The 12,441-nt window shown below is 40.6% G+C and overlaps 1 protein-coding gene across 3 annotated transcripts in view; it reads right to left on the bottom strand.

Annotated features, from left to right (window-relative positions):
* The window catches only part of LOC124555794 (acyl-CoA-binding domain-containing protein 5), a 149,994-nt gene that overhangs the window by 47,740 nt on the left and 89,813 nt on the right, over positions 1-12,441 (bottom strand). For all 3 annotated transcript variants that reach the window (XM_047129856.1, XM_047129855.1, XM_047129857.1), the window contains one exon: positions 282-475. In XM_047129856.1, the coding sequence (XP_046985812.1) occupies positions 282-475 (194 nt within the window). The remainder of the gene's footprint in view (positions 1-281; positions 476-12,441) is intronic.

The raw sequence follows: 12,441 nt of genomic DNA on the forward strand, positions 1-12,441 counted from the left end.
GGACAGATTTGATCTGGGACTGGTGCACCAACCTGTCCCAGAAGTGGCATTTTAGCATGCACAGCTATCTGAGAAGATCCGTAGGTAACTGTATGTACATGATCTAAATATTTGCAGTACATTTAGGAATGTAGTGACATTCAGATAATCTCAGACACTGAGTTTTCTGATGCAACCCGATTTCCATAAGAAATAAGATTATCTGATGAAACTAATATTAGTAATAAATTTATAAGCACTAAAATTTAACTACTAATGTTTGTGTATTAATAATTTCAAACCTTCTTTAGTTCCTCTACATAGTTGTTCATAGCCTCTTCTTTGCTCATATCACCAAGCTTGCTCCACGCTTCCCACTTCATCTTTTTTACAACCTCCCAAAATGATGGACGAGGAGCTGTACATGGCCCCTCAGTTGCTTGTTTATAATATGCATAGAACCTAAGCATTAACTCGTGGGATGGTTGGTATGATCCTGGAAAAAATATTAGAATTTATTACAACATTGGTACAAAATATGTTAGAGGAAGAAAAACACACACACACACACACACACACACACACACACACACACACACACACACACAGAGAGAGAGAGAGAGAGAGAGAGAGAGAGAGAGAGAGAGAGAGAGAGAGAGAGAACATTTAAGTTAAAGTGCATGGAGAAGTGTTAATGCATCTACAATTCTATCTATGTGCGTGCGTGTGTGTATTAAAATTACAACTGCAACAGAGTGCTGTTCCAATTTCCACAGATAAAGCATAATAATTGCTTCTATATGAAAACCATTCTTGAATACCAACACTCTTTGATAATTGCCCACAACTACAAAAATTATCGTGAATTTTTAACTGAATAGGTTTTTGATTAATTTACTGTTCAGAAACTGACAAGTAGATCAATAAGGCATCTCCTTTCATAACTTAGATACCAAACACTAGTGACACCTTAGATAGTACAGCATACATCTGTTAAAGGATTAAGAATTCCTGCGTTTTAGCAAACAGAACAAAGAGTTTTTGAGTTTTATTTAGTGGGAGGAAAAATTCACACGAGAGTTATCTACCAAAGTGTGGGCAGTATGTACATGGCTGATGTGTTACGATTTGGAATTGTTACTGTATTAATTGTATAATTATCATAGAAAACTGTGTCTCATACTATGATAAGTGTCTCAAAAAATGTTGGCTGAGAGTGATGTTAGGTGAACACAATGACCAAGACAGAGTCCTGCGTAAAAGTCCTTTTCCATCACTCAGTTTTAATCCACAACCAACTGAGTGTATAAACATGAATGAGAATTACTATGTTTAGATATTGCTGCTTCAGTTTTTCCTCTAGGTATTCTTCCAGAAAGCATAAAAGAACGCAGTGATTAAGCCCAGAGGCTCATGCAAAGCTGACTTGTTGCCATATCGTACTGTGCTAAACGGAGTCATCGAACTTGTACTCTCCACCCCAAAAGTCTCTCTACTACAGTTATCTGAATTAAAGCCAGAAATAGAAATATAGTTGTGAACCACTTCCCTCTCTAATATATATTTAAAATTTTTTTTAAAAAAACCATTCAGCCATCTGATATAAGCACTGCAATAATTCGAACTATACATCTTAATGAAAGGATCAAACTATCAGTATAAAATTAGTCAGCAATGAATCGCCGCTTAGTTTCTTCTCTGTGTTGTAAAAAAAAATTAGATTAGTTACAAAAGATTGACAACTCTAACTGATGAGCAGACTGGCCATACACAATCACACATCAAGTCTAACATACAAAACAGACGAGAACCTGAATCTAAAAAATGGAATGTTTACAGCCAAAATGAAATTTCAACATCGGATACTTCTGTAACTAGCAAAAATAAACGAGAAAAAACTTACGGAATGAAATCAATAAATATTCAAATGAAACAAATATATGAGGCATATTTGAAAAGTGAAGACCATTTGATTCCATTTACATTTTGGCAGCTCTCAACAAAGCTGAACACCTATCGATTTTTTATGAAGCCACAGAACTGACTGCGAATTAAAGTAACAAAAATCATTGCTTCCACCAGTTGCAAAGTATGTGGTGTAATTCAGTTTTTATGCACTAAAGATCTACAGTTGCTGCAGTTTACTAGTATTTGTGTCAAGTTTATGGGTCTCCAGAAATGAGAGAAGGACAGGTTTGACGGATGTGACCATATAAATGTACATGAAGAGTGGCCGATTCAGTACCTTGACCAGTGAAATCGTGCAATAGATGGATCAAAAACTGCAATATGATTGACAATTGATGACTGGTGTACATACACATGTATTTCATCATGTTGAATGCACTATTATTTACACAAATTGTGTACAAGGTGGCCATCGAAAAGGTTTACAGGCCAACACAAAGTGCAACTTACAGGCCAACACAAAGTGCAAACCATGCCATGTGGATGAGTGTTGCTGGAGCACTGTTGACAAGAAGGACGATTTGCTTCTTCGCCATTGATATGGGTGATAAGACATGGATATCATACAATAACGCAGCATCAAAATCATTCAACTTCACCACAGCAAAACAGTAAAGCACTCTAATCTGTATGCCAAAAATGATATCTACTGTTTTCTAGGACAAAAAAATGTGTCTTTCACTTCATGGACCATGGGTCAAGAATTACAGGTGCTGTGTACTGCAAAACACTCACCACAGTAAGAAGTGCCATCCAGATTAGACAGTGCAGGAAATAATTGTCAGGGATAGTCCTCCTCAGTTACAATGTACAATGTGTGCCCACACAAAGTCACTTGTGCCAAAGATAAAATTCAGCATTTTCATTATGAACTTTAGGCTAACCACCCCACCTGAACTCACATTCATGACTATTACCTCTCCTTCCACTTCAAACAATGGCTTCATGGACATTGGGCTGAAGACGACAAACTCAAGACTGCCATAGTCAAATGGTTCATTTCCCAGACAAGTAACTTTCTATGCAGACAGACTGAAGAAGCTAGTGATTGTTTGGAAGTGAAGTAGGGATGTAGGAAATTGAAACTACCAATCCTTTTATGACAGATGTCGGAGTATGCCTGAAAAAATGAAAGAGGCAAATGCAACAAGCACAAGGGAAAGGATGGTGCTGCAGAGAGAGTGAAAAACATTAAAGGTGAGTTTGGTTCAGACAGAGATGGGAGGGACATAAGTCGACAAAAATACTGGAGGCGTGAACAAACACTTCAGTCAAAGCAGATGGTAAGTGTCAAATGTTTGCCACATATGTAGCATACAGAACATTCAAATGATTCTAGTGATAAAATAAAACACAATTAAAGACATCACAGGCAGCATGTGTAACATAATAAGTTAGGTAATGATGAAGTGGTTAACCGGTCCTCAGAGGCAATATCACAATGATTCTACTGTGTGTGCAGTTACGTGGATGTGTTTTAAGTTTCATAGGAACTGTTATTCAACAAGTATGTTTCAGTGGTTGGGCTCCAACATACAGACCTTGACTGCCCTCTTGCTGGTTTTATGCCTGCACAGGGCACGTTTGACACTTGCTGCCCAACACCTGGAACCAATTTTGAACAAACTCCCATCATATATTAAGCACACTAATCATTCTCCAGACTGTCTACTTTCTTCCCTTCCAACTTATAACCTACAACCTACTCTTTAAATTGATAGGAGCTCCATGACTAGTAACATTTATTCTCCTTACAGCAATATTTCTGTCCCCATTTATTTATAGTAAATATTTACTCCACCTTTGTGGGTGATTTCTTTTAGGTAACCATACTTTTCAGTGGAAATTTTAGCTGGTTCCATGGGATCATGAGAGAATTGGTTGTCTCAGATATTTGTACTGACAGTTTGCCTAAACTTCTAAATTTCCTGAAGCAACATTTATTACTTTTCACTTCTCACATTTACACAGCTGTCCTTAAAATGAGGAGGCATTTCTGTCAGCTTTTTTGCCCCCCCCCCCCCCCGCCCCCCCCCCCCACTTGTGACTGGAAAAATATGTATTTTTATAACAATGTCAACTTCGGTTTCCTTGTCTGTGGGCCTTACCAGGCATGTTCTTGCTCATTTGTTCTAGAGACAAAGTGTACTCAAGATAAATTAAATGTGGAATACTAAGTATGATTTCTTAGCACTACCTCTCTGAAGAAGGAATACTAAAGAAAAGGGGGAAAAAATTGAGCTGACCCTGCATATACCAAAGAAATCCAGACCACATTATATAATTGCTATGCATTCATTATGCTTCATCAAGGTATGCTATTTAGGCTTTAGCAGCAGAATTAAAAAGAAAATTGTGAAGTGTCAGCTGATACGAGGATACTTCAAGAAATAAGATACACGTCATCACACATTAAGACCACTGCACAACAGTGCTGCATTTTCAGAAGCGGGGACTTGTTTCATTGTGATATGGATAACAGCATACTGTTGGAGTGGCAACTGTAAATGTACTCTAAATATGACATATACAGGACACTACGGTTCTTGTGGGCAAACCATTTAAATTGCACACACATTCACCGTGAAATTCTGGCAGTATTGAACAAAATTTAATGTTGTGTTCCAGCCATAGTGAAGTGCTGCCAATAACTTTAGCAAGTCTGAACAAATGTGTGTGATGCCAACTAAGAATTCCAGATTCTGCACCACATGATTTCTAGATTTTTGGCAAGCTGAAAGAGCACTTGAGGAAAGAGATTTTCTAACACTGATGACATTCTCACAATGGTTCTGTGACCAAGGAGTAGATTTCTGTTGACATGGAACAGAACAATTGGTAGACTGTTTATAGAGACTAAAGTTACCTGAGTTGACACAATAATGTGTAACTTACTTTGTTCTATGTCCCTTGTACAACTCCAACATTAACACTACATCTGTTTTCCACAATTATCGTGCAAATTTGATCAAATAAGTATCTAATTACCACATGGGAAGCCCCATGACAATCCTGTGCAAGTACAGAGTACAATTCATTACGAAATTTCTCACCTAAAACTGATATTCCACAACTGCCAACAAAGAAATGAACTCAATCTTAAACTGTACACTTCTAAGAGTAACGTCTTAGACATCTTATACAGATAACTTTATTGAAGTTTCTCCACATATATCCAATCACCAAAATAGGCTACATATTTCATGACTTTCAGTGGTAATGTCACACTCATTCTTTCCGCATGGTCCTTCTAGTTCTCTCTATGTTCATCTATTATATCATTTGGTGGTTCATTTTATTTTTTCCTTATATCTTCATTTTTTATTTTAGGTAATAACAATAAGTTCAATTACATCTACTTACTCCAGGACACCATTTACAAAAAACATACAACATAGTTGCCCGGTATGTGTAAATTACCTACTACACTTACCACCACCTCATCAAGTATTTTACATATTTTTTAAATATACCATATGGCTGTTCTCACACACACACACACACACACACACACACCACACACACACAAAATTGTTGCAGAGGCTCTGCACTGGCCACTGCAAAAGTTGCACTGTAATTTGAATACTGTAGTACAATCTTAAGTACCCTGAATCATCGTTTCTCCGTTGTTCACATCATAACTCTCAATATTTATGTCACAGAACAGTAGATATAGAAGTCTGATTACCAATATATACAAACTACAATTATCTTGAAGGATAGGAGTTATAATAATACATTCCATAGTGTCCTGTCTTCAACACTACAGGCAGTTTGATCACCAGTGATGTACTAGGCCCTTGCCTTCCTCCGACGTTTGAACTGACTGACCCAATCACTATTTTTTTTTTTTTTGGGGGGGGGGGGGGGGGGGGAGGGGGGGGGGGTTGATGTGGACTTCAAACAATGGTGCAATTCAACATAACTCTACTTCAACTCTCAGCCTATATCTTATCTACCTCTTGTACATTCAATTCCTCCCTTGTTGAATATCTGTTCCTCAGATTTTCAGTCAGCATAATGTTTTCTTCTGCCCATTCATTCACCTTCATTCAACCAATTGTGTATCTTTTTCATTCTCAGTCGCTTGTATGTTCTGCATTTAAATCTCCCCACATTTCACCTATGTATTATATTCATTCAATTTTATTCTCTATGCTCACCACTTTATATCTAAATTTTACTCTGTAAACAAAATTCTGCAATTTAGATGCTGCAATCAATTTTTTGTGTTTTGTTTCACCTCAGTACCCTGTTGTTCTATCAGTAGAACTTAAAGATCCTAGGTGACTTACACTTCTGTCTCCTAGCTCATCCAAATCCCTTTATCATACTATTGCTTTTTATTTTACACAGTTCAGTTTGTAGCTTCACCTATTTAAATGCAAATTTTAAAATTATATTTATTTTCCATCCCTTTCAAAGTTTACAAAACTTCCAGTGAAATACATAATAAAAATAACAAATCCAAAGAAAGAAATAAGACATAAATTACAGTGCTCAGGAAATTAAAAGTTAATATGATTTATTTATTTATTGTATTTTGTGTCTACGATCAGATTTTATTGATGGAAGCCATTTAGGCTGTTCTTTTGTTTCGAAATAGACATTTCATTATTTAGTAATTTGCTGATTTTGCTCCTTTAGAAATTAGAAAGCAGCCAGGAGCAAAAAGCAATAACATAAGGTGTAGCAACTTGTGAGAGTAAGATGAAGTGTGTTGGCAAACTCACCAACAGACTTTTTAAAATCAGTGAATGAAATGCTTTACTGGAAAAGCAGGGGCATTCGGTCTCAATGTGAACAGAGCCAAGGAGAGGCAATTGATCTATTCTAAGAATTCATTAGCAGTTTAAAGTTTTGGTAACACTTCCTTTTTCTAATGACTCACAGAGCTTGTTAGAGTGTTGGAAGAGGTTTGCTACACCTTGTTTATAGGATGAAGTGTCTTAGCTGTAGTGGGAGGACGTCATCACTAAGTTTTATGGTCTGTTAATTCACTTGTGGTGAATTGTTAATTAAGTTTATTTTTGTGATATCCACACGAGTTGGTACCTGTACCATAGTATCTTTTTCTGTGAAGCTCATGAGGCAAGAGGATATACAGTGAGCAGTCAGAACATTACGACCACTGACGTACTATCGATATAAAACCCTTCCAGGCGATGGTGTCACCTGGTGAGGAACGACCGATACACATATGCACCGCACATGTCATATCAGCGGGTGCGCTGTCCATGTGTAGAATGGGGAAGATGAACGATCTAGCTTATATGAGCTTGACTAAGGGCAGACTGTGATGGCCTGGAGGCTCAGCACGAGCATTTCGGAAATTCAGGATAAGATACTCACTTTGCAGCAGAGTGTGCACTGATATGAAACTTCCTGGCAGATTAAAACTGTGTGCCGCACTGAGACTTGAACTCGGGACCTTTGCCTTCACGGGCAAGTGCTCTACCAACTGAGCTACCCAAGCACGACTCACGACCCGTCCTCACAGCTTCAATTCTGCCAGTACCACATCTCCCGTTTGCAGAAGAGCTTCTGTGAAGTTTGGAAGGCAGGACTGAAGCTGTGAGGACAGGCCGTGAGTTGCGCTTGGGTAGCTCAATTGGTAGAGCACTTACCCATGAAAGGCAAAGGTCCCGAGTTCGAGTCTCAGTCCGGCACACAGTTTTAATCTGCCAGGAAGTTTCATTTCAGAAACTGTATGACTTGTCAGGTGTTTGAGGAGTGCTGTGGCAAGTGTCTTCAACACATGGTAAAACCATGCCCAAACATTTTGTGGTTGGGTGCCCACCCACCATTACAGATGTCGTAGTATGGACAGAGTGGTAAAGTGAGACAGGCAGCAAGCTGTGGCGAAACTAACATCAGACTTTAATGCTGGGTAGAGTGAAAGTGTGTGTGAACACAAAGTGCACCAAACACTCCTAACGAAGGGCACCAGCAGGCGACCACCCAAGCATGAGCCAATGTTAACCACCACAGCATCGGGAACTACGACTGAAATGGGCATGTGACCATTTCACCAATGCATTGGACACTAGTGCAGTGGCAGAGCATTGCATGGCCTCATGAATCCTGATATCTTCTTCTTCATGCTGATAGGAGGGGACAAAATCATCGTCTTCCAGGGGCAACAGCTTCTCAACATCTGTACTGTGGAATGGAGACAAGCTCATGGCAGCTCTATTACGCTCTGGGGAACATTCACATGGGCATCCATGGATCCAATGGACCTCATGCTAGGCACCATGATGGCCAAGGAGTATTGCACACCGGTTGCAGAGCACTTACATCTTACATCCCTTCATGACGATAATGTTTCCCAATGGTACTCTCATTTTTCAACCAGATAATGCACTATGTCACAGGAGTGTGATAGTGTTGTTCAAGGAACGTAGTGCCGAGTTCCAATTACTGTGGTGACCCTCCAAATCACCAGAGCTGAGCCCGACCTAACACATCTGCGATGTGATTGAACATGGTGTCAGAGCTCATAGCCTCCTCCCTGACATTTACAGAAATTAGGTGACTTGTATGTGCAGATGGGTGCCAACTCCCTCCAGCAGCCTACCAAAGCCTCATTGCTTCTATGCACTGTCACTGTTACCTGTGCCAAAGGTGGACATACCGACTATTAGGCAGGTGGGCATAATATTCCGACTGATGAGTGTATTACGGATAACACTGACCAGTAGTTGAAGACAGCTCATAAGATCACAGAATAGGAGGAAACTCTAGCCTTCCTCAGTCCATATGTGCTTCAAGGCTGAAGTGGTGACAACCAGTTCAAATACACTATGCGATCAAAAGTATCCGGACACCTAGTGGGAAATGTCTTACAAGTTTGTGGCACCCTCCCTCGGTAATGCTGGAATTCACTATGGTGTTGGCCCACCCTTAGCCTTGATGATAGCTTCCACTCAAGCAGGCATACATTCAATCACATGCTGGAAGGTTTCTATGTGAACAGCAGCCCATTCTTCATGGAATACAGTCCTAGGTGGTCCCACATATTTTCAATTGGGTATAAATCTGGGGTGTTTGGTGGCCAGTGGAGTACAGTGAACTGATCCTGGTGCTCTTCAATCCACACATGTACACTGAGAGATGTGTGACACGTTACACTGCCCTGGTGCGGAAAACAAACTGCATGTATGGGTGTACACGGTATCTAGGGATAGATGAATACTTGTATTGATCCACTGCATCTTCCAGAATGACGATAACCCCCAGAGAAAGCCACAAAAGCTGTCCCCATACCATAACGCTCCTTCCTCCAGCTTGGATCTTTCCGACGATTGTTGCAGGGTGCCGGCCATCTGTCCAATGGCGCATAAAACGAGACTTGTCTGAAAATGCCACCTCTCCCCACTCAGTGGACGTCCAGTTGCGATAAGCACTAGCAAGCAAATTCCAACCTTCGTCACCAATGAACAGCAACCGGCACGAATGCATGAACCAGGACCCTGCTGTGGAGGCCCATATACAGCAACGTTCACTGAACGGTCATTGAGGAGACACTGTTTGTTGGTATCCCCCTTGGTTCACCTGGGATGTCAGCTGCTCAAAAGTTGCACGTCTATTCGCCCGTATACATCCCCACAGCCGTCGTTCATCCGGACATCTATGGCCTGTGGTGCACTACAGTTGCCTCGGCAACTTGGATAGCGCCATTTTGGCATGCACTGTACGGTTTAACTGTGGCCATACACGATCAGTTTACAGATTTAGCCGTTGGTACGAAATCCAATGATCATTCCCTTTTGGACGCCAGATAAATCGCTCCTTTTCCGCGTTACGACAACCACTGCACTGCTTTCCGCGTCCCTCCCCCCCCCCCCCCCGACACGCTTTACATAACCTTCACCGCTAATGCTGCCACCTGCCGCATTCGACTGTTCATCGCACGTTGATGTCTAACGTCGGCGGTGTGCCGCATTTGACTGTTCATCGCACGTTGATGTCTAACGTCGGCGGTGATCACATTAGGGACGGGACCATGCATTTTATTTTTTCAAGTCCCCCTTACCTTCCAACTGCCTGTATTGTTACGTGGAACAGAAGAGGATGAAAGTGACTGCCATGACTAATATATAATTTTTTTTTGGGCATAGTTACAGACCTCATTATTTCTCAGGGGCGGGGAAGACAAAATCTCTGCCTCTTTTTCAAATTAATTTGCCAAGTACCGTGCGTCAGCAGATGAGTGTGTGCTGAGTTCATAAGGAACTACTTTATCTGCCTACATAATTGCAAAAACATAAAAGACACACGAGAATCCCGTAACAGAGTCCAAGCTGTGTCTCACCAGTCTGATTAGCTTAACGCGCACCGAACGAATTAAAAAACTGAAATGCCGAATCCTGCAACGAGCCACTTCCTCGCAGCGAGGAGCACCCAACTAGTACTACGGTATTTTCTGACATTTCTCCAATCGGCTACCGAATGGAACTATTGAAGTTCTGAAACTTCCAACCATATTTCGCAATGCAAATACTAACAGTTGTCTTGATAGCAGTTCTTATTAATACTCACCAGCTACATGTCTTTTGTGATTCCAGTGCCCTTTAAAAACCATCTCTTTTGGTAACGGAGCTTGGCAGCGTGCCATAAACACAATCACATCCATTAAATTAGCAGCCTGCATCCGACAGTACGACTGATCGCCAAGGTTAATGGCACGAGTTTAAAATTTGGGCACGCGCTCTCGACTAACGACGTGGACAAGCTACTAGTCGCGCACGGCACCGATACCAGCGGCAGCTCACCACTCGATCTACAGCTGCCGTTAACAATTACAACGCGATGACAAATTATCGCCACAAAAATTTAACATTAAGATATCTTCGTGAAACAAGATCCTGTTACTTCAGTGGAACAATTCCAGAAATGATTGAAATTAGTTTCTTCAACGCCCACCGGTCAAAGATTTATCCGGAAAATCCATAGAAATTAAGATTTTTATCTCGAGATCAAACTTATGAAGTGAAAATGACTGATCAAAAACAATTCATATTTCTAGTTCGAGTAATGGTTCGCTACAAGGCATTTAAATCTTAAATTACTGATGTATTAAAAGACACAAACTTTTTCATAAATATTGGGTTGGTGCATATGTTCACAGCGTTTTTCTTTAAGTTCAATAAACACAGCAGATAATTTAGTCGTCAATAATGTATTAGCCTTCACTATTTACAACACCCTGCCAACGCTGAGGGAAGTTTTCGATTCCGCGATTCCGGTGGTTTTCAGGCCAAGAACTCGTCGAGCAATGTTCGGAGCGTATCTTCATCCGCAAAGGTAGTTCCTTGAAGGTTATTCGATAGAGAGAGGAAAGGTAAAAATCAGAGGGCTCAAGATCAGGTGAATATGCGGAATGACTTCCTAACCCTACTTCTGTATGGTGTTTGTCAGTCTAGTAGAATGCGGGCGGGTGTTACGTGGAGTACCATCACTTCACGTAATCTTCCTGATCGTTAGTCTCTGACCGAGTCTGCATAACGTCTCAATTGTTGGCAATAAGTGTCACCAGAGCATAACAGAGGCAATTCGTAGTACGCCACACTGACCCTGTTCCACCACATGCATAACATTATCTTTTGTAGTTGTGCGCAGGTCTTTGTACAGTGAGTTAACTGCTTTGTTTTTGCTCGGCCATTACTGTCTTTTCCTTATGTTAACATAAAGATAACGATTTCTCGTCAACAGTAACGATACAGTGGAGTGGAATGGTCGATATTGTTCACGAGGCATTTGACGAAGAGCATGCTGAGATGTACATGTGGCCAACCACCGATTTTTGTTATTTTTGGCTTAGAGAATGCCGTACCCATACGTCCGATTTTTGAATCCTACTCATTGCATGCGAATGTCGCCAGACGGTGGAATGATAACCTTTGCCAGTTCTAGATTACACTGACGGGGAACATTGTAGATGAATGCGTTTAAACCATCTTCATCAAAACCGAAGGTCTTCCTGAACATGTAGAGTCACTAATGTCAAATCGGTCATCCTCAAAACGATTAAACCATTTTCTCGCCATATTCTATCCAATGGCATTATCCCCTTACACGGAGCAAATGTTTCTGGCCGCCTCCGCTACTGTCACCGTTATACTGAATTCAAACAGAAGAGTAAGTCAGAAATGTTCCGATTCCTCCTCTTGGCATTCCACTTTATAGCGTCAACAGCCTCACTCACTATTTCCAGATGACAAAATGTCAATATGTAAACTTAAATAGCAACAGCGAACTAGACATAAAAAATGACAATGGATAAATAAACCCATAGCAACTGGAACACCAACACGTAAAACAAAAACGCTACGAACTTATGAAACCAACATAATAGCAAGCACATGAGGCAACTGCTCGATTGGAGGAAGAAAGATTAGTATTTAATGTCCCATCGACAATGATGTGATTAGAGGCGGACCAAAAGCTCAGATTAGGGAAGACTGAGGAAGGAAATCGGCCGTGCTCTTT

Source organism: Schistocerca americana, chromosome X (genome assembly GCF_021461395.2).
Source record: "Schistocerca americana isolate TAMUIC-IGC-003095 chromosome X, iqSchAmer2.1, whole genome shotgun sequence".
Lineage (NCBI taxonomy): Eukaryota > Metazoa > Arthropoda > Insecta > Orthoptera > Acrididae > Schistocerca > Schistocerca americana.